The 24,476-nt window shown below is 36.6% G+C and overlaps 1 protein-coding gene across 1 annotated transcript in view; it reads left to right on the forward strand.

Annotated features, from left to right (window-relative positions):
• Positions 1-12,403, forward strand: part of LOC139141874 (unconventional myosin-VI-like) — a 63,009-nt gene extending 50,606 nt beyond the window's left edge. Inside the window, exons 24-30 of the mRNA XM_070711629.1 lie at positions 209-316; positions 1,739-1,825; positions 4,061-4,164; positions 4,782-4,922; positions 6,988-7,242; positions 7,953-10,902; positions 11,140-12,403. Of these exons, the coding sequence (XP_070567730.1) occupies positions 209-316; positions 1,739-1,825; positions 4,061-4,164; positions 4,782-4,922; positions 6,988-7,242; positions 7,953-8,143 (886 nt within the window). The 3' untranslated portion in view covers positions 8,144-10,902; positions 11,140-12,403. The remainder of the gene's footprint in view (positions 1-208; positions 317-1,738; positions 1,826-4,060; positions 4,165-4,781; positions 4,923-6,987; positions 7,243-7,952; positions 10,903-11,139) is intronic.
• The last annotated feature ends 12,073 nt before the right edge of the window (positions 12,404-24,476 follow it).

Consider the following 24,476-nt stretch of genomic DNA (forward strand, 5'->3'; position numbering starts at 1 on the left):
CGTTGTGCTATTCTCTTAAGGATAATCGTTATTTACTTGTACTATATTTTCTAAATTCTAAGGTAAATCGTGTTCTTTATACATTTACTGTGTGAAGTTTAGAGTTTCCAACAGGATTTTACAGATTCAGAATTAAGTCAGCTACAAGTTATCAGATATTAGCGTGTTTTTGATGTGAGAATTTATTGTCTATCCATTGCACCAACAGACAAGCTCAACTGGAACAGGAACGCCGTGACTATGAACTGGCTTTGCGTCTTGCTCAAGAGAACGAAGCAGAGGTTGTACCAGAAGAACGACAGGAGACACTTGTCAGGTATGAAGTCAGGTTCAGGCTTTTCTTTCTCTTTTTTCAACGAAAGTCTTCCAAAACTCAACCATTACCGTACTCGTCCGAGTATTAGCCCCCAGTTCGGCAACACTAAATAGCTGTAAAACTAGGGGAGGGGCTTATACTCGAGCAACCCCATGTTATCTAGCATGGACGCATATTTATGCTAATTTTATGCATGATTTTTTTCAACACCACTCGATCTTTCTATCGCTTTAAAAATCGACTTACACATCCAAAGAAACTGATTGTACAATCTCTGAATACAAAAGTGACATTTTGGTGAAATTCAGCGTCAAAAAAAACCCCAAACTTGAAACAAAGACGTCATGTATGCTGCTGATCAACAGTATGAACAGGCATGCATTGCCTACACGGAAAGGCAACTCAATATTCCAGTATCAAACTGTCTACATCTTGTGAAAACAACAACATAGCAGTAAAAATTGTAATAGTCACTAGGAAAAGTCTTCACAAATGAAAGGATAATTGCTTCAAACAAAAGAAACTGCATGAAAACATCGTGGCTGTGAAGGAAAATGAACAATGGCCGACGTGAGTGAGACTATTCTATTTAGGCGACGGGCTGAGCAGGGTCAAAGAATCAGATAGTACTGGGATTGGAAAACGTGTCATTTTCCTTACGATGCTGTCAAGGGAACTCCAGTTTAGCATTGTTTTTACATCTTTTAATGGTTTCCTTTATATCTAAAAGTAATTTTGCCAAGATAAATGACAAAATATACTCTCCTAACCTTTCTGTATTTGAGTTACACTAGGGTAGGGGCTTATACACGGATGTAATGCATTTTCTAAAATCCTCTTAAATCAGTAGGGGGGCTTATACACGAGCAGGGGGCTTATACTCGGACGAGTACGGTACTATACTCATGAAAGATTATTCTACTGATATATTAATGCTAACCGTATTTGCAGACTTTTCATTGTCACGACAGAAATGACTTTTTTTTTTTTCACTTCACAAGAAGAAGTAACTCAGGACAAATAAGCTGGTGTCTACACATGTCACAGTTTTGGAATGGATTGTTGTGTTTTTGAAAATGTTTTGTTTGTTTCATGTTTGTGTTGTCAAATACAACAAGTTTTGTACTAACTGCACACTGTAACAAAAACTAATATCTGCACTGTGCAAAAGTATCGCAGCTCTTTTATTGTGCTTGACAAGACTAATCCAAAGTAACACACCCACCCCTACTTTGGAATGGTCTGAGCCATCAACATTTGATGGAAGACATTTTCAAGAAACAGAGAATCAAAGAAAGCGATGCAGCAGATGCCCATATACACGAGATGTTACCATGACAACCAAGCTTTTGTCTTTCCAGGTCAAGCGACACTGGTTGCTTAAAAGTACTAACATGTTCGGCATTTCTTTCCTCAAAACAGTGCGGCTGCAGCTCCAGTGATGTCACCTATGTCTCCCATACAGCCTATGCAGCCAATGCAGACAATGCAGCCTATGGGAGTCCAAAGGTGTAGATACAAACCTAGCCATAGATCAAAAGTGACCAATAGAAAATCAAATAATGGCATGATCCAATATGCTGAAAGCTTCATTAACATATCATGAATATTAATCATGCAAATTAAGGTCTTCTCTTGTGTATGCAATAACGTAATAACCCTCTAAACAGTCTGCATGATTGGATCCAACTCCACTATTTTAAATGACGTGTCAAGCTGTCAATTTAGAAATAGGATGTTTTCCCGCCAAAATTCACAAGGTTACTCCAAAACTAAACTGACTGGCTACATGATTATATTTGATTCTCAAATTAATAATCATGCGCAGAGAAAGCCATGTTTACAACTAAATCATGGAAAACAGTAACTTGTATAACTTGTATGATACCAACAACAGGAAGTAACCAGCAAAGTATGTTAACAAGTCAACATTTGTATTTACATCAAAAAAGCTGTTTGGCTGACACTAGAAACTATGATTCTTTTAGCGACTTTTCATTGGTCAGTTTAGCAACCTTTCATTGGTCTGACTCACTTGTATCTTGAAAAACTTATGCCTTTTATGCTGTCTTTACTCATATGAAATCATGTTGCAAAACCAGCATATAAATGTTATGATTAAATTTTGCACTTGGCATCATATCTACATGAGAACGTTCTTCATAATCTTAGTTGTGATTCAAACCTTCCACTCAGTCACTCCAAAAAATTGCCAATCTGGAAATATTTCTCTAAATTGCCAGTCAAGAGAATACCTTAACAAAAATCATCAATGCACAAGCTGGGCTTTTGTAGCTTCAATTTGTCATCTGCGTGTTGTGCTGTCCCTCATCCGTAACCTTTCACCCCTCTGCCCTGATACAATGGTCCAACCCTAGTGTGAATAACACTTGGAGGGCTGGACCAAACATTGGGCAAGGGTTCAATGAAAGGGTAGATGCTCATTTTGTTCACAGTGTTTCTCACCATGATTTTATTGTGACAGGTCTCATCGGTGTTGGTACGTCACTTGGTGTCTGTGTGGAATCCACTGTTTTATATCATTATCCAAAGTGTATATTTTATCATAAGGAGATTCCCCCTTGTCTTAATGCAATACTACATGACCATATCACACCCTAGACTAGAACATGACACATTATAAACATACACATCATTGATTGAAGCACAGTACACAATATGCAGAACAGTGTCCATGAAACCACATTATATATACTTTACTGCATTTTTACCACACAAAAAAATTTAGCACAATCAAAATTATGTACAATTCAGACAGTTTACTATTTTACACCGTAACGCAGCTAACATTACAAGACACATTACTGCTCATTGCAAACTCATCATGTGATAGAACAGTAAAACCTGTCCAAACAAATGTACTGAAGACAGTCAGATTGAAATGGAAAGTATTAAACAATGTGTCTGGATGGTGTTTCTCTGTTATCAACTCATAGGGCTTCATTTTGTAAAACACTGTGTGCCTTGCTGTGTTCATAGTGATAGATTGTCACATCACAAACATTTCTCATCACCTGGCTTCCATTTCAGCAATTCCAATTTTCCATTCCACAGATTAAAGAAAGATGCAAGCTCATCACATCATTCAACAAATTCAAAAATCACAATGCTTTTAATAATGTTAATGCAGTGTGTGTATAATGTGTATGTGTTTTTGTGTTTTAAAGTCATGTGGTTGGCTTTCTTTAATATTCAAATATACTGATTTGTGTGTTATTTGTGTGTTGTTTATTTATCTCAAAATTGTTAGTTTGAATAATTTGGTCCGCAATCATCAAAAACAAATATATTACCAAAGCAAATAAAATGGCGAAATTTAGCTCGACCTATGTGTCAGTATATGTCAAAACATTTTTCAGTACTCTCAGCTGTACAAAAATTGTTAGCTTCATACAAATTTATTTTGGTTTCAACCTGTAATGTATGCGGTACTATCATTTTCCAAATAGACTAACATTTTTTGTGTGCAAATTTTCAAGACTCAGTGTACAAGATGAATTGTCAGTTCAATTTCCCTAAAATTATAAGATCTTCGAAAATATAAGTGTGATCCATCAATGGAACTGGTCAGTGTTAAGTCCTTTGTTTAGAATGTACATTTTCACGGTAGTTACATCATTCAAGATTACAATTTCATCAGCAGCATCTGTAATAACGTCACTATGATCATTTTGACTTCAAATTACTGAATTACTGACATTCATCTTCTATTTCTGCATTCAGGTCAGAGCAGGTGGTAGCCCAGAAACAGTCCAACTTATTGAAAAGATACGATCTTACAAAATGGAAGTATGCTGAACTCAGAGATTCCATCAACACATCATGTGGTGAGTGTAGAGTTTCAGCATTCTATCATCACCAAATATCTCCACTGAATTTATTACAGTTTTATGAAACAATGAAAGGTTGAATATTTGTGAGAAATATCAGTTCTTTGAACTTGATGTAGATGAGGATGATGACTTAAACCAACATATCAACTAAATCATTTTAAGAACAATCATTACAGTCAAAATTTCCCTTCTTTCTGTAATTTAATGTGAAAACTATAATCACCGTTACTGAATGTATCACCTTTAGCGTTCAAATACACACTGAAGTTTCAACTAGCTTTTTCTGACTTCCATAAGTTCCAGACTTTCTTCAGGTTCTGGGGTGTTTGAGAACCAATAGTTTATGAGCTGATTAAGTCTGCGGCATTTTGAGAAATAATGTTCAAATACTTACAAACTGGATCGCTTGAACGTTAAATGTTATATGTACTGAGAAAGGTACTGATGTACCTAGGAAACCTGTATGTTTGTTGGTAACAACAAAGGGGAGGGTCTGTACAATGGAGTATGATTTGATGTGGTAGAGAACACTATTTGGCGACTGTGATTTACTTCACTAGATGACAAATTATGAGATCTTGAAATATGTTTTATTATTATCACCTTCACAGAAATTGATTTGTTGGAGGCCTGTCGGGAAGAATTCCACCGTCGTCTTAAAGTTTACCATGCTTGGAAAGTTAAAAACAAGAAACGCAATGTGAGAAATGAGACGGCTGAACAGAGAGCACCGGTGTCAGTTATTGAAACAGGTATGAAATACACTCTGTCACCCTTATTACTCTCTATATGCTGGGTGCAACCACATATTATGTGAAAATATTGTAGTAACCTATCAGCAGTGATGAATGTGAAGCTTAATATGCTCAGGTAATCAGTTTAAGTTTTGTCAGCATCACATTACATGATGTATGTATTGTATTACCGTATTGTATTTATTTCAAGATTATTCACCACAGGGACACAGAGTAGCTGTCTTACAGAAACTTCAACTCACAGAGAGAGTATCCACTCTTTTCCATGCAAAGTAAATAAATGATTCTAAGTTATTTAAGTATGTTACATTACTGATGCCCAACAGCAAGAAAAACCTATCAAATGATGGCGGAAAAAAAATAGTTCAGTATCATTTCACTGCAAAGGTTTCTGTAGAGTGGACAGATAGACAAAAAACAAAACTCATCCTCAATATGATGTGTCATTACTCACATTTGGTATACCAATGTGAGGTTATCGTATAAGCTGAATTGATTTGCATGTCTGTATATTTGTGGGTATGTGCGGATGTATGTCCATCACACACAAAGGCTCCCATACTGCCAAAGCTACCGTCTCAGTATTTGGTGTACAGGTAGATGTAGGGGTTGAGATGTGAATTTGTTCAAATGAACACATCAGTGTCAAAAATGTGCAAATGAGGTAAGAAAAAGGGAATTTCTGCATGTGTGCAGGAGTGACAGGCAAACTCCACTTATCTTGAGTCATTTCCTGTCATCGTTTATGAACTGTTACATATTAACAGAACTGCCCAAACCATAGACAGTAGAGGGGAGGAAGACCTTCAGTAGAGGGGAGTTGTTTATGAACTGTTACATATTAACAGAACTGCCCAAACCATAGACAGTAGAGGGGAGGAAGACCGTCAGTAGAGGGGAGTTGTTTATGAACTGTTACATATTAACAGAACTCTCCAAACCATAGACAGTAGAGGGGAGGAAGACCGTCAGTAGAGGGGAGGAAAGAACGTCTATGGTCAAACTAAGAGGGGCTAGCTGCCTTTCAGCTATGCATGTTGCTAAAGTTGACCTCCACTACCTAAAATTTCAGACCTTAATTACTTTTGTCATTCTTGTTTTTCTGGTTTAAATATTTCTTGTTGTTTTTCTGGTTGTACTGTGCAGAAATCATTGTCATAACATCAACGTAGAATTTTCCTGCGCTGAACAGATAGAAACAACATTTATTGTTGATCTTTGTTAACCCACACTGGTATGTACCAATTCTGATCAAATTTGAGCGACACCGTATAATTGCGGTATTTTTTTTCTGGTTGTACTGTGCAGAAATCATTGTCATAACATCAACGTAGAATTTTCCTGCACTGAACAGATAGAAACAACATTATTGTTGATCTTTGGTACCCATACTGGTATATACCAATTTTGATCAAATGTGAGCGACACCGTATAATTGCGGTATTTTTTATCATACAGACTTTGCAAAATCTTTAATCACCTGAAAGTTTTCCAAGATTGATCAAAGTTTTTATAGCACTGTTCTAAATTTATAAAATATAAACACTGCTTTGATATTTTTCTTGATCAAGCATTGATTTGAAGACGCAATAAGAACATAACATTAGATATGATTCTGTATCATCACGCCAACTCTGCCAAGAGCAATCTTTAAATATCTGGGAAACTCAGATAAAAACAACCTTGTCGAGCCAACACCCTGATTTAGTTATACATGGCCAAATCCAATCAACCAAGTAAGGTTTTGACATGCTGTATTTAGAAGTCAAGTAAATCCCTCTAGTGTTCAAAGATCAGTACTATCATTGGTCCTGAAGTAAAGTTTGGTATTGTGCGTTATATTCTGTACAACAATGTTGAATTATCACGAGACTTATCAAGGCCAAGTACAAAAATCTATATGTTTCCTATAACCCAACCTACCTTGTTTCAAACCCTTTTGATAATTAGATTATTTTCCTCAAGTAAAGTATTGATGAGTCACCACACTTTGCCACTGATTTGAAAATGTTCTGATCAAAAAAAGAGTCTGCTTCTAATGAATTATGTGTTTTCTCCACAGCTCAACAACAAGAACAACAGCAAATGCAAGCGCCGTTGATCCCTGCACCAAAAGCAGCATCACCGACACCACAGAAACCAGCCCCTGCCAATAACGATCAGCGCTTTTTCCGCGTGCCATTTGTTCGGCCCTCAGACCAACATAAAGATCCAAGGTTTAAGAAGAAGGGCTGGTGGTACGCTCATTTTGATGGCCCCTGGATTGCTAGACAGATGGAGATCCACCCAGAAAAACCCACAATATTGCTGGTAGCAGGTTAGTTTTTATCATCCCTCCATATGAATTAATAATACAGTTGTCCAGGTATTTCAGTGTTGGTTAATTCTATTATGCACAAAAATTAGGGTGTGCCAGTCTTTATATCAGGAATAAGCTTTTAAGCCCAAGGTACATTTTTACATCAGCAAACAGATTCACTAAATGAAATCAAATTTCTATCAAATTTGAAAGTAAAGTCCAGTGATGTATTTGAAGTTGATAAAAAAGATAAAGAAATTTACTTTGACGAAAGCTCATCTTCCTGATATGCCATACAGAAGCAAAGGTTAAGAAATCCTGATGTTGATGGGATATTTGTAATATTGTGTACAAAAATACAACTTTCTCCTGTAAAAACAGCTCAAGATGAAAATATCACTTATTAAACCAAAGTTAGCTTACAGTAGCCACATGTTTTCTAAGTTTTGGTTATTTACATTTAATATGCAAAAAGTGCTGAGCTAGGTTTTGCACCATATTTTCTGTGGTACAATCCCAATTCAGGCTTTCAAAACTGAAAGCTAGATTTGTATGCAGTTTGCAAAAAAGTAAGGAAGCTCAACAAACAAGTAATCATAGTTTTGTGATACTCAGTGATCAAAGCTATATGTGTCATCTCCAATGGTATATCATTTGATTTCTTTCACATGATTCAACAAATGCCCCTGAGACTCAATGTGGGAAAAATGCTGTTTTATCTCTCACAGGAAAAGACGACATGCAAATGTGTGAACTGAGTCTTGATGAGACTGGACTGACCCGCAAACGTAACGCTGAGATATTGGAACGAGAGTTTGAAAACGAGTGGGAGCAAAATGGCGGCAGAAATTATTTACTTCTGGCGGTGAAGAGCAAGCAAGCTAGACCAACATATGCTACCAAAAAACTGACAGCTTAGATAAATCTCATGAAGCAAAAGTCAAAATTTCTGCCATAACTTTTACGCTTCTCATATTGGCATTTTTAGTTATTGGTGTCATTTTTCATGAAAACTAGAAATCATATTTAGTACTCTGATTTTCAGCCCTAAATTTTATTTCATTGGATTTATTTATATAAATTGATTTCTTCTCGCAATTTCTGTCTCAAACCCTCTTCAAATTTTTTGCAAAAATTTTCATTGCTTTGATGTTTCTCCTGTCTTTTAAAAGTATGAGGCCAAGTCAATGTGGCTCGATGAAACTTCTGAGGTGTTGTTGGAATATTGCTTGAAAAAAGGGAATATTAAGGGAAGGTTGTTCACATTGTGTAGAATATATCGTAGAATTAAATACAGACAGTCTGAGTGTCACCTGAACTGGATTCAGGGGATTTCATTAATTGACATCAAAGAATTTTAATTACATGATGTCAGATTCAAAAAAAGAATTTTATTCTGAAGCAAATTGTGTGAACCCCTCTGAGCTGTACAGGTTGCAACTGTCACTATACCACTCGCAAAAGTTGCAGTATTTCTGGTGTATTCTCCACTTTTGTTATATTTTCCTTGTTTTGTTTTGTTCTGCTTTGTTTTACTAATTACTTGGATCACAAATTGATACTTCACAAACATTCTGGAAACCTAGAAACTGGAAAGTGTTCTTTTTAACTCAGTGACATAACAATTCGTACTTGTAGCCTGCAAACATTGTCTTCACACAATTTTCCTCACAGTAGAAACAAGAAAAAAATTCAGTACAGTGTTCAAAGGTGTCGGTGCTTGCAGAGAAAGATACTGGAAGTAATAATTGTTTCTTTCTAAACGTTCTGTAGTGTTTTTTGCCTTATGGTGTTTTTGTTTGTGTGCAATGTACTAGTTAGGAAATTTTGTTGTGAACTGTGATAATTTTTCATGTATGGCATTCAGCTTTACACTTCTGAGTAACTAAATTTCAAGATTTTTAGTGTCTTATTGTTGAACACATCACTTTGAACAAATAACCTGAGTGTTTTGTCCTGTTTAAATAATTTTTACATGGTCAGGATATTGTAGAGATAATAATATATATCATACAAAACTGTCATTGAAAAGTTACTGGTATTTCCCTTGGTACTATCACGGAAAGGTTTGATACGGTGTTCAATGACCTTGTTTCATACAGACATTCCTCCATCAAAATTACTGAGAAAGATTTCTTCAAATGTGCTTGCTGTTTATCCATCTTTTGGAAATGAAGATATTGACAAGACTGTTCAGAACAGTTCCAGCCCAAAATTAATCTATTTTTCTGGGAAAAGTTTGTAAATATCAAATTTTTTAGTCTTGCAATATTTAGCAGGGTAGAATGTTGCTGTGATGAATTTGGTTTGAAGGAACTTTTTGTACTGAGCAGGTTATACAATAGACTGAAAGACCCTTAGCTTGAGGGCAATCTCTATGCTCCCCTTTTACGGGGAAGAGCGCCCTCAAGCGACAGATCTTTCCTGTCTAGTTATCTCCCGAGAATGAAAGTGAAAATATTAGTGAAAAACTTCGAGCTAAGACAAAAAAGTCTTCAAAGGGAGATGATAAAAGAAGATAATTGAATATTGCCATTAAGAAACTAAAAACAAAAGATTCATTTGTGTATATTTCTGATCTTGAGATATTGTACACTTACGATATTATCACATGAGGGTAATTTGATTACTAAATAATCATTCGTAGGCTTGAAATAATGAAGAATGTGCAAAGAATACAGTATTGAGTGATATGAAATTTGGTCATTATGGCCGACGTGCGGAAGTCTTGTATAGTATAGCAGATGGTTGAAGTAGCCGATAGCTGATAGGCAGGTGTGTTTCAGACAACTATAATGTGTTTGCAGCCAGATGTCTGGTACCATCTGAGGCGCTGTAGATCAGCATTCTGGTAGAGTCACCTTACACAATGCAAGATGGCACTAGATGGAGATATTTCATTTTTATCAAGATGCAGACCTAGGCTACGGGGAAAACAACATTGAAATTTTATTGTTGATTCGCAGATATACAAACCAAGAAAGAACTCTGAATATGTTCTAGATTTTCAAATACACAAATAGATCTGGTCTATTGTAGAATGCTTTCTACATTCAGTGAAAAACGGATTTTTCTATTGCAGGGATTTTCAAAAAATAGCTGTGTAATTATTTATTGCAGTATATGTAATTTGTTGAATATTTATGCAGATAGTAAAATTAAAAGTATCTCTTGTGATTATGGGTGAAAAACTATAGAATAAGAAGGCTTATCGGGTAAAGTAGAAAATTCAATGAAAATAATTGATATTTTTGATACTGTTTTATAACGGAAATGGAATAGAATGGCTTGAGTGGGTTAGTTTACAGCCTCTTGTTATGCTGATTTGTCACAGCTGATCGGGCTGTTAAGTACGCAACGCTTTTAATCTACTTGTGGTGACCTTTGACCTGTGACCCTTCAACTTGTCTTATGCGCGACTGTGTTGTTATATATAGAGATGTAAAATCATTGTATTCAACATTCAAATCAAGTAAAGCTATTGTTGTATGGCTGTCAGATGAATGAAAATTTGTGCCGGGCAGTTTATAATATGATATGACTTTACAAACATTTTATGTTAATGTTTCATCTTTGGGAAAATTTTGCACTTGTATCAAATCATGGTTGAGAGTTGATGAACCAATCGGTTTTATTAATGTATCGTGACGATGTAAATGGAAGTCGGCACTCTTAAAGGTACACGGTCACCGGAAATTTGCATATTCCGTATATGGTAAAGGGACGGGGCTTAGCGTACTACCCCGTAACACCTGTAGCTGTCGGTTCACCATATTTGATACGTCAAAAATCATGCAGACGACGCTACTAAGTATGCCATGGCTTGGTCATGTGGGGGCGCCCTTTTTAAAAAGCGGCCACCCGCGTAAAATCTGTGATTGGCTTTAAAAAAACAGGTGACCGAATACCTTTAAGTATTTAGTTTGTCTAAGACATCAGAAGTGTCACTTTTGTCAGTCAGTTCAGTTATCCTCTCATGCATGCTGTCGTGTTTTTATGATCCAATCACGTGAGCACAAAACAATCTGAGTTTTCATCAGTGCCAGTAGTTAGAGTTAAAAGCACTGCTGTAACTCACTTCAAAGACTGTAACTTATTACACGTAACCATTCTGTCATATGTTTGCCCATTTTAAGACGTGCTGTCATATTGAACAATTTAAAATTGTCAATAGAGAAAAAAATTTAACACAGAATGAAAGACAGAATCACCAGCCAAAATGCACATATTGTTTGTAATGTTTGTGTCGTGAGTGTTTTGTTGCATTCTATGACTGAAGGATATGATGCATGGTTAGTTGTCTGTATGAGTATTACATATAAATGCAAAAGTAACTGAAATACTATCAAAGGTACATACAAGTACAATAAATTATGACGTCAAACTAGGGTAGCTCTTTGTCTCAGGCCAGAATAGAGCTCTAATAGCAGATGACCTACTGTGTTTCTGTTGGTGAAATAACAAAAATGTCTCTAACAGGAATGCCAAAACAACATGAAAATAACTTGAAATCATGGCAACTTTGTTCTTGTCAATAGGTAAGAAGTTAGTGGAGTTTAGTCCAAGCTATTTGTAGTGACAGGCATTAGCATGTACATATCAAATCACTGTTGATTTGATGTCTGGTGGCAATGGTGAGATTCTTAGGCATGTTGTTGGAATGTCACTCAAAGCCATCCAAGTCCCAAATGTAGAGTTTTTAAAACACTTTGGCATCACAAATCAATCATTTGTTCAAAGAATCACTTCTACACAATCCGACTCTAACGATGAAACTTTTTGTTGTATCTCATCAGCTTTGGCAAGTCACAGGTTCTATGAATTGAATTGAATAGTCATTTTCTGATTGGCTGATACCTATGATGTCACTGGAAATTACAAATGAATAAATTTGAATAGCTAATGAAACTGCAATAGGAGAGAGAATTAGGCATTTATCACAAAGTACTGTCACAGTGATTTACATTTCAGGGCTACACTATCAAGTAATAAATTAAAGCAAAAGTTTTGTCTACGTACTTATATTTCACCTGCTCTAGCTTGGTAAAAAGGTACAAAATGTGTGCAAATCTTCAAAAAGTTTTTAGTAGAATGTTAGGCGCATTGTCTCTTTTTATTATGGAACCCCTGATGATGTGAGTAAAATGTCTTGTGAAATAAAAGCATTTGTGGACTCCGATTCATCCATGTTGCCTGGACTTGATTTGTGCTGAATCAAGGATATACGCTGAACCAGTATTAGGCAAATGTGTTGTGAAAGTGTTATGAACAGATGTAGTGAATGTGTACAGCATAAGAGTTCAGTGGTGTGAAGCCATACTGTTGCAGGGAGTATGTCCCAAAATCCGTGACCATAATTTGCATGCTTTACCCGAATATTACAGGACAGGGTAGGCTAGGATCTCTCTGGCATAAAAAAGATCTTGGACTAAAGACAAGTTTTCGTAAATTGTGAACTTTAACTATCATGCTGACGTGAATAGCTTGCATGTATGGTCACAGAGTACCCAGACATCTGATTGCTGTTGTGTGTATTGTTGTTTTATATTTATCAGTCATGTTATTGTTGACCAATAAAATTCAACGAACATAACTGTTGTGTTGCTGTTGGTTCAAGTGCAATGTAGATGTCATAAGAACGCTACAAGGACACTTTCATTATTTGACCTCCCTGTCAACGTACATACTCTTCACACACGACTAATAAACAACAATACAAACAACAACAACCAGATGTCTGGGTACCCTGTGTTGAGTACTTGTGATATTTTTCTCATTTATTCTCACTTATCCCCGTCCCTATTTCCTATATAAGGATTCAACCCCAGCATAAAAAATCAAAGAATAAATAACTTGTGGTGGTGCAAAGACCTGTTGACAAAGTTTATTCTTGTACACTTCTACAGACGCCCTTTCTTTCCAAAAAATAGTGATGTACCATGTTTTCATTGAATGTGTGATCAAATATGGAGTCACTTCTTTGAACCGACTTGATTGCTACTTAGATAATACCTTTATTACTAACATTCTATTTTGCTAATTGCTTTCCTTAACCTGCCAGTTGTTCTATGTGGCTGTTGGTGACAACATTTAAACGAAATAAATTACTTGGTTCATGTAGAGGGAGTAATGCAATATTACCAGTACATGCGTTGTCAGCAGTGCAGCGTACAGATCGCTATGTAAGGTGGAACGTACTGAGTCACCTGGCTGTATTGTGATAAATAATCATCTGACCGAAAGAGGGCGCCATTCTTGATGGAAAACGACAGTCGCTTGTGGTGCGTCCACGCGGGAATGGCCCCTGTGAAACATTTTTTCTAGGTCACAGGGGCCGTCACAGTATACTGAACAACAGTCGACTCTGTAAAAAGACAATCATTGCTGTATGTTATCAACGCTGACACCGTTTACATGAAAGTTCTCGTAACTTGCAGGCACTTTAAGAACGAACAGATCTTAAATTTTATAATTTTTTATAATTCAGGGCCAATTTTCCACCTATTTCGTATTTGCACCTTCGCTCCATATGCAACTAAGCAAATATGCAGGGTACTACTATATCCAGGGTAACACTGACGGTGTTATGAGTCGATAGGTACTAAGATAATAAGCCTATTTTTGCTTGCACCAGCTGGGTTTTTTTCAGATGCATATATTTTGAAAAGTTGAACCATTAATCGAAATATATATAATCCATCTTCGTATCCGTACTTTACAATATTTACCATGAACTGTGGATTTGTCGATGTGTCCATCTGGAAGATGTGAATGAACAAACATATTGCAAGGCAATAGTTGTGTATGTTCTTTTGAGCACTCTATGCAAAATACGATGTGACCCGTGTGAAATGTTGGCCTATCATCACAGTGTTTTCGTATTCAAGCTAAATTTGGTTTTCAAACACAATTAAGCTACATTTAATTTTTAACAGTAGTGTGGGCCAACTTGCTGAAGAAAAACAGACGATCCGTAGACACAAGAGAAAGAACTCGACCGCCTCCAGCTCACTTACGCGTAGACACACCTGCTAGATATTTCGATCTCTCCATTCATCGATTTCATCAAGTTGTTGCTGTCGACAGTTATTTAAAAAATGGGAGGCACAATTACAATGTAACTTTGAAATCGTTGGAACGATGTGATCGCTTTAGTTTGCGAATTTTTCCAAAGAAAAACTATATTTTCAATATTCCCAAGTACAATTTTGTTTTGATACAAAACGAGAATTTTTCGGCCTTTGCGACATTTCCACGCCCAACAAAGATCTAATCGTTATTTCCTTTACATTCTTTTGTAAATTAAGGTCGATCGATTCTTGTAAGCTAGCCTAGCCCACAGGTCCGTGGAGTTGCCGTGTAGTATACATAGAGAGAAGGTGTACTACACGGCAACTCCACGGACCTGGCCTAGCCAGGGTTTCTCAGCAAAACTGGTCCGCATTAATTTAAAGTATAGGCAATACGATAATATTTTAAATAATAATAATAATACTTATTTAAATTGTATTTCAAAGTGTGAGTACCTTACTGACTTTAGTTGGATAATGCAAATTCTTAGATTGATTGCTTTGTCTAGCCATATTACTAAATGGATCGTTGTTATCTATCTCAATGATGTCTTTGTCGAGAGATACCAGACAAAAATTTGTTCTGTATTTCTCGGACTTTCTGTGGGGGAAAATGTTTTTTTATTACATACAATTAAGGAACTCGGTCCGTTTCTTGTTTACAATAACCGAAAAGAGCATTTCAATTAAATCCAGAAATAAGTATTTTATTCGTTCAAGGAGATGTACAATAAGAGACTTTTGTGTTTTAGACGAAGCCAAAATCGATATAATGTGTAACATCCACACGACCTCTGCATTGCGTGCATTGTATTCAAATTACAACAAGGAAAGATCACACAAACAACGTGAACAAATTAAAATGCACGATCACACCATACACTCATCACATGATCTATTGAATGGAGCGAATAGCGGTTTGATACGGAGTCACATTAACATATTAATTAATATTTAATAATCCAGAAATTGCTATTGAATGTATACTCGTTAATTCAGTATACAAGCACCATTGTTGAGCTAACGATGTTTGCATATGTCGGGTTATGGGAGAGAGCGAGAAAAAATTAAGTCATTTTAAATTTCATAAGCGCTGAAAACAATACAATAGCAAATATATAATACAAAGGGTATATTATGTCGAGAATGCAATGGTTTGGAAAACACTGTAGACTTAGTTTGTCAGCATACCCTTCACACGTACATGTGAACGTTTGTCTGCGAGAAGTCCCATATGTTTTCATTTACGATTACAAGTGGGAAATGCTTAAATTGATGATGAAGTACACCTTCTGTCATTTTAAAGAGAAATTATGGTTTTTTCAATAAATAATCTTCTTTCTGAATTATTTTAGATAACATCATGATGTAAACGATACGGTGCAACGTAAATGTCAACTTTTGCTTTAAAATTTTTCGAAAATCCAGTCTTTCCTAATCGTAACATGTGAGTGTAAGTATTCAGACGAGACTGTGTCTCGGTGAACAAACCGTCAGACACATTTTTATCCGAGTCAGTGGCGATATTTATCCTATTTATTTGCCCATGTAAAGGTGTTCTAAGATTGTCTGACATAATAGCCAGAGTTGTAAAAAATGAATAAGAGACTTCTCGCAATCATTGCATAAATGTATGAGCCTGACCATAGATATCCCTCTAAATTATATTGCTAGTCAAGCTCTGGATGGTGTTGTTTCTTAAGCAATGTATTGATTGCTAGTGCTGAAAGTGGCGAAGTTTAGTGTCGACGTCCAGGCGGGTAGATACAATGCCAGACCAAGACGATAGCCAGAATGGTGAAAAAGTAGACGTGAGCGTGGCAGATCCAACACACGTGTTGCAGTAAACATGTAGATCTGACATGCGCGTGTAATAGATGGATCGATGTTCTCGTTCGATTTGCCGAGTCTGGCGAATAAAAGCTGAAATCCATGCCATACCATCGCTAATAGTCTGCAAAACGTTAAGAAATGTGGCTTTCACTGACCAATTTATTGACAGTCCGATGTGAAAAGGGCTAATTAAACTGATATACTAAGTAAAGTAATTCGGGCTGGATCACAGATAGCAACCACGACAAACAGTATGTATGTATGTATGTATGTATGTATGTATGTATGTGTGTGTGTGTGTGTGTGTGTAGTACATGTATGTATGTATGTATGTATGTATGTATGTATGTATGTATGTATGTATGTATGTATGTATGTATGTATGTATGTATGTGCAGTGATACTTTATCTACCATGGAGGTAAGAGAGCAGTTATGTATGCGTGTGGGTTTGTATGTGTGCCCCATCAGAATCATTCCAAACAATTAATTTGAAAGTTCTCATCTAAACTAAACCATGAGCTCGTCTGTAATATTTAATATTGTCCTTATCTACTTTGCCTCTTTGCGCCCCACTGCTTTACCACCCTCCTTCATAAATGGTTTGGCCCCAGACAACCTTGATGTGTGTGCAAATTGAGAGTGATTTCATTTCTTTTGTCATAAAGAATGGCCCAGACATGCTTTGACTACCTGGGTAAGCCGATTCGCATACTGCCGTGACCTCTTAAATAGATTTCGCTTCTGGAGAGAGAGAGAGAGAGAGAGAGAGAGAGAGAGAGAGAGAGAGAGAGAGAGAGATTGCATGGCGGGAATTCTGTGGCACATTATTAAATCTGTTTGACACGTGTGACATATTATTATAGTATTAAAACCGCCTTGTAGACATACTTCGAGATACGACATATAGTTTAAAATTATGAAAATGAAAGAGTGGCTTTCTCGGACCGGGAATTGTCTATGAAGTCCCCTATCGAAAAATAAAATCACAGAAATAAATTCTTACACAGTGTTAATGTTTTACGGCAAAAAATAAACGCGACAACAATTCTCTCCTAAAATTGACAGAAAATGGGATGTATTGAACGCAGCCGTGCCCTCATTATAGGCCCTACAACTGTAAACATATTTTTTTCAGCCATTTCAAGTTTATTTTATTATGCCTCTACTTAGATTCAAAGTGCTAAATTTGATACAGATCCCGAAGGTCCGAAGGGGACCAGTAACTAGTCAACGAACCAAAACGAAGAACGGCATCGCATATCGAACAAATGGGTCATCAGTTATTGTTGCAGAGTCTGTTAAAATTAAAAATGATGGCTCGTCTGGGATATTTTTATACGGCTTTTACTTGGCAAACAATACCTGCAATGCAGTCTGTATTCTGTGAGTACGTTTGGAACATTTTGCTACACCCAAGTAACTGTATGACTGACGTATCGGCGAATATTGAAGTATAGTTCACGTCCAGAGAATCTGAGTGGGGGCGCATATTACGGTGATTAACTCAAATTTGCTAATAACAAAAAGGCAAATTAGGGCAGCTGCAGCCAGGGGTCGCCGTAATTGTAAACGGCCAGAGGTGTTCAAGGAACGAATGTTGAAGAGTCTCCTAGGCGTTCACAGCCTTTCAGCAAACACACTTTTTTTCCATCGACTGGCTTTCACTAAAAATAATTTGACAGAAAATTTTCAAAAGACGTATGGTAAACGTGATCTGTTTTTCCTCCGATGCTTTTACATGTAAAAACTGAGAACATGTTTGTCAATATGAAGTGAGATGGATTAAAATACCTGTAATTTTATATTCCTAGAAATTGGATTACATAAATGACAAAAGTACCGCTACATGATTTATTTCCTATGGACGTTTGAAGATAGATTTTGTGTAGAAATTTTCCTATACACGTTTTGTCAAAGTGTTTTATCATTCGGAAGATATCTTCACTCTTAAAGCCTATTTTTATCTTTTGTCACCCTAAAGTACCCCTTTGGAACGTAACCACACGCTCCTCAAGGCAGAATCAGAATTGTTGTCTTAGAGTATTTCTAAGTCCTAATGAGAATAGTTACTTCTAAACATGCTCTCCAATATAATACTGAATGTACTGCAGCTTAGCTTTGTGCCAGTATTTTCCATCTTGCCCAATCTTGTTTTTTTTCTCATTTATTCATTTTCTAAAGCGCCATTTTCTATCACAAAAAAAAATCATTTTTTTTTGCCGAAAAAAAGGCTTGGTTTCTTCTATAAGGGCTCCGCTTTAAATTTTTGCAAAAGGTATTCTGTGCTTTACACGGAATATCCAGTCAAACACTAGCAAAGATGGCATTGTGACTTTACAGGAGATGTAAACCATGCAGGGTTGTCCTATTGGACCGCATTTTAAAAAGCTCGTCGGAGGACTCTTGTGGCATGGGTTATCTATAAACCTGTGTGGTGTAGAAATGGGTCACGGCCCCTATTTAGTGATGAGATCATTACTGTACAATAGTTCTTCAGTTGAATTCAACAGGCGTCTTCTTATTTTGTCTATGTGGGACCACAGAATGGTACTACACAAAGTTACCTTGGGGCGTGACTACATGGGGAAGGTTTTTCTGTGCGAAGGCTGCTGCCGTTCCGTAGACCACAACTTTCCTTGCTGACTTTGTATGGGGGTGGGGTGGTGGAGTGGCCTATCTTTCCCTAATTACAAATTCGCAACGGAAAGTAGTGAGCTACCCGCATGGTTATACAGATTACAAACACGGTGAAACCTGCCCTTTTTGTCACCTCCCATTTCAGGTCATCTCTTTATTCAACTTTTTTTTTCAAATCAAAAGTTAGACGGATCTTTGAACTTGCACTCTATATCTGACTGTTGACGATACGGGGGTACTTCCTTCCTTCTTTCCTTCGTTCATTCATTCATACATCGAAATAGTTGTAGTCGCTTTCCAACTGTTTATTTAGAAGTTGCTGTAGTAGTTTTTGCATATACCATGTGGACTTTATATGGGCCACTGCATGTAAAACATTACAATGGGGAGAGAGAGAGAGAGAGAGAGAGAGAGAGAGAGAGAGAGAGAGAATTGATGGACCATAACCCAATGCGATGTCTATGGAAGGGATGAGGCATAAGGATGATCTACAAAGATGCTGAAGAAAGATCAATACATTTTCTTGAGAGACCTGTTACTATGGTTTGCTGATAAGAAGGCGGGACGGTGAAATTGATCTAAATGTTATCATAATTGTGTAATTGGTTCGTAAAGTTGTTTCAAAATTTTACTAAGGTGTAAGATGCAAGATGTCAGACCTAGGGATGGACCATTTGATCTTGGGAGCGGTGGACAAAACATTCAGCAGAAACTGCCGAAACGTCTTGCTGGGCAGCCATGATACATGTAATTCCATTAAGGTCTTTCGTGCAAAAGTGTGGAACCTTGAGGGAATGTATGCTTTGTCAAATTTTTGCACACTGAAAAAGCTAACTCTATGAAAGATGTTTGGTTAAAGGCCATAACCAGTATATTAAAGAGAAGGAGTTATGCGACTTTCTTGTTTACAAACAGTAACTATGTATTTCAAGCACTATATATAGATGCATCATGTCAACATAGCTGCAACATTTAAATTTACGATGTACATTTAAACATGTTTTAACTTTCATCAATCGCCAACGTACCTTTGATACAGTGTTTACATCGGTAGTAGGGGTCCCGAGCGATTGTTGAGCGCAGTTCCGAGGACTGTCTCCCTTTAAACTTGCAGGCTTTTTATTTGATTGAAAAAAGAGAGAGTTTTGATATTCATTATAAACTTGTAATTTCCCAAAGGGATTATCACGGTCCAGAGTTTCGGTATGATATGATCACTATAAGTGGTAATGTGGTCAGAATAGACCAGACTCTTTTCAACTGGCATGATTCCAAACTTTAACTAAGGGACAGCTGTCACAAACCAGTCTGACCCAGTGTAGTTTGTGTATTCCCCTGCTAAGATACTATGACCCAATTTTACCTGTTTGGTCTTCAGCCAAGATATTGCTTGTTTTACAAAAACTGCGTGACCAACACAAAAGTATAGTAACAAACTGCACGTGCAACCAACCACCAGTGAAAAAAAGGTTGCTGGTGAAAATATTCTTTGTTTCCAAAATTTCTGCTATTCACAAACTGCTATAAGTAATGATCACCCATTGCTAAAAATGTATGCTGTGAACCATGATTATGGTTTGGAAGTTTTGCATTTATTTATTTTCTATTTTGCATTTACAATAAGATTCAATATGAAAAACAATGCATTTCTTTCTCTGTATAATAATATTACAAAATAAAACAAAAACACAGTGGTTATTTTCAGCAAAGGTGTACATCTCTACAAAACTTGAAGTTCCTCAGTGCCTAAACATATATCGAGAGCAATGGCTGCTGACAACACACTGAACATTGGAGTGGCCTACTGAAATAATCTAGTGTTTTGATATATTGTCCATTATCTGCAGGAATCAGTGCTCCCTGTTTTAGAAAATGAATATTGATGAGATGCAGGTGAGATACAGATTGGGAACAGCTGACATGTAAGGTCATCTTTGATTGGTCAATTTTCTTGTTTATTTCCCCACTACACCAATCTGTGAATGAGTCACACCAGTCTGCAGATACATAAATCTTCATGTAAATCTCAAGTGGCTACACTATTGCTATACCTGGCAATACAATCTTCCTTGTCCACTGTTGTTAGTCTGTGTAGGATTGTAAGGGAATCTAAAGGTTTTGCCAGACAAAAGTGACAGCATATTGTTCATATGCACACAGTTCATATGAGTATTCATAACATAACCACAGTGTTTGATCTAGAGTGCGCCATTGCGCATTTTGCGCAAAAAAATCAGCTATGGCGCTATTTTCACAGACCATGGCGCCATTTCGGGCGCAATATTCCAAGTCCGGCGCCTGGTAGTTTGTTTCTGCCAGGCTACTATGTTTTACGCCCATGCTCTACGACAACACGAGGATTTACCGTAACGTGGTATATATTCAATCACGACATTTTGCGACAATGACGTAAGTTGGGATGACGTCTTTGACGGGACGTGTGCAGAAGGCCATGCGTAGCAGCTAGCTATGCCAGCTGTACGATGCCAGCGGTAGGATGGTTATTCTGCCGTACAGGTTATCGTAACGTTGCTTGGATAGTCGTTCGAGGCGGGCGGTCACAGGTCGCCGTTTACTTGGCCAAGTAAACGGCGACCTGCGGCCGCCCGCCTCGAACGACTATCCAAACAACGTTACGATAACCTGTGCTCTGCCGTGGATATCTGTAAAGCCGTCGGGTTGTCTCCTCACCCACGCCCGATGATGGAGGTACAACGATGGAAGTGTCAGAAACTGACACGCAGACCGATGTTGCCGGTTCGCAACACAACCAGACCCCGCAGGTGAATACAATTTTGGGAATTTTACCATTAACTTCGATATGTAAGGCTATTATATGTAAGCTTAGACTGTAGTACGTTATGATCAAATAGCAAGCAATGCTTATACTGTATAACTATTTTACATGATGGAGTGGCCGGGACTGGTATTCAGTGCATGGTGTCGTGGACGCTAATTTCTGACATTTCTTGGGGTGATCAAAATATCCGAGTGGTAGGGAATGGTTATGTTTGTAAACTGGCAGCGAGTTTCCGAGGACATGTCACTTGTTTACTTATTTGTTTGGCAGTGATTCGCATACCAGCGTGGTAGCCACGTGGGGTTTCCAGTCGTACAAAAACGGTTTAGATATTTCATATTTCTGTCATCAAACAAATAGAGAAGAGAGTGAATGTTTTTGTCTCAGTTTAATTTTTCTCTAGTATACGTAAATCCAATATTTTACAGGTTGATAATTCATTTACGTGAACCCCCAAATTTTATTTTAGTCCTTTACTCTAAACTTGAAATTTTGAAGAAATATAAGATAAAGGACACACTCTCAAATCTAAGTTTATTATTTCTCTGGATACCAAAATCTAGTATTTAACATTTTTAATAGTTTATTTTTTTAATTTATTTACCCCCTCTTTTTATTTTTTCCTTTACTCTTTACTTAAAATTGATTCAGAAATGGTACATGTTAGGGTGAAATTTTTATTAAAATCAGATTTGGCATTTCAGTGTTTACAGCTCAATAAAAAAATCATATTTTCTTCTCTCAGGTGAAGTGGCTGTCACAATGGCACTGGTTGTACTATGGACATGATGAATGGTAGCTGATGGTACATGTCTGCAATAAAACATATGCATAATCATCAGTATTGAGTTGAGAAAATGGTCAAAATTTGAAAAAAAAACGAATAAAAGTGTGTTATTAAATGTTGACTCACCTGTACGTCTGTCTTTTTGAAGAGATCCTTCTTGCGGGTGAACTGCCAGTCACTGCAGTAACTTCATATTATTTGATTAAAGGGACAGTAGCTGTCACTTTTAATAGGCTGCTTTCAGTGTTTTTATTCTGAGTATCAAAATGGTTTTTGTAATTCTTAAAACATAGGGCAAAGTCCCTGAAGCTACTATAGACATGGATACAAATTAAGTATTTCCTGACTGTATGAAATTATCTCACTAAGGTCATCCTAGGGACATGTAAACCAAATATTAAAGCTGTCTGACCAGCGGTTTTGAAATACAAGCGACTCAACAGTTGACAGAGCTCTGCTGTGTTATGTAGAGAATAACCTTTTGTGACACATGTATTGATGAAGGTGGATATCTTTGATAGCTCATTTCAGGATGGCCTGACCAAAAATGGAAAAAAATTCCGTAAAAATACAGATTTGCATATTTCATCAGACTATATTAGTCTATAATAGCAAATAAACGAGAGTTAATTACATTCTAATTAAAGTAAACAAGACTTGCTTAAATCAAGATTTACGTCATAATAAAACAGCATATCTGTCAGGTTATAAAGAATCTTGAGCTGGTTATCTTTTATTTTCCTATTAACCAAGCACATTTTAACTTTCAAATTAACATTGTAAGTAAGTTCTGTTGAATAAGTTGAGACTGTACTACTCAGAGAAAGCACACTGAAGAGACAAATGTTGTAACTTAAGAAGTTCAAGGTCATCAAAAGCATTATAAGGAATCATGTTACACTTTCATTGCACTGTTTACACAGATTGCATAATTGCTATAAATAGCACAAGGAATCTTACAACCCAGCTTTACCATAAAAACCCTATCACTTTGACCACTCTTTTAATTGACCACTATTTTTTTCCTCAAAAAGTAATCTTATTTTATCCTTACCAAGTCAACCATAAATGGAAATTAGAACTTTCTCTATCTCTATTTATTTGACCACCCTATCATGACAAACTATTATGAGCAATTTCTTTTAGATAACATAAATGGTAGTTCAGAATATATCAAAGTTGGGATTCAGGAAAGTTGCCTTTACATGTTTTAATCCTCCAAGATGGTAAGCATTTCACTATGAACTGTCAAAAAAAGGTGAACTTTCTGATAATTCCACACTAAAATTATTTTGGCTTTGATGATTAATTCAATTATTTAAAATCATGTTAATTATTTTTATGGGTGAATTGATAGGGTTTATACAGTACAAGAATTACATACAATGTAAGTCAAATTTTTTACCAAAAATGACAAAAAAATTCCTTAAAAATACACATTTGCATATTTCATTACAATTGAACAAATCTAAGTTGGGTTATCCCTAGGGACCTGTATACCAAATAACAAAGCTGTCTGACCAGCGGTTATGAAGAAGAAAATTTTTACCAAAAACACTTTTTTGGCATTAATTTGCCTATTTTCAACAATATCAAAAATTAAAAAAAACAGTTTCTCAAAATCATATTTTTCATCTACACAACAAATATCAAATCAGTAAGTACTGCGGTTCTCAAGATATTTGAGTGGACGGACGCCTCACAAACGGACATACATACATACATACATACAGACTGACGACGGACGCCGGACGGATACCCATCCCAATAGCTTCTATAGACTATAGTCTATAGTAGCTAAAAATCAAGTTTGTCAACAAAGTCTGTATATCCACTCTATTTCTAGCAGTGGTATTGTTGACAATTGAATCTTAATTAAATTGTGAACATTAACCCTTTTCCTGCCAAGTCCATATTTCACCACCAGGTCAAGATGTTAAAATTAATGAAACACAACGTATTCCATATGATGTATTTTAACATAATACTGTACATTTGAAGGCTGTTGAAATCACAATACTGTAAAGTTGATTTTTTTTGGACAAAAGATGCTATAACATACCAAGCCAAGTGGGTGAAAACACATCATGTTTTGGCTCAATACCGCTTTTTACTGACTCGGC

This window comes from Ptychodera flava, chromosome 10 (genome assembly GCF_041260155.1).
Source record: "Ptychodera flava strain L36383 chromosome 10, AS_Pfla_20210202, whole genome shotgun sequence".
Taxonomy (NCBI): Eukaryota; Metazoa; Hemichordata; class Enteropneusta; family Ptychoderidae; genus Ptychodera; species Ptychodera flava.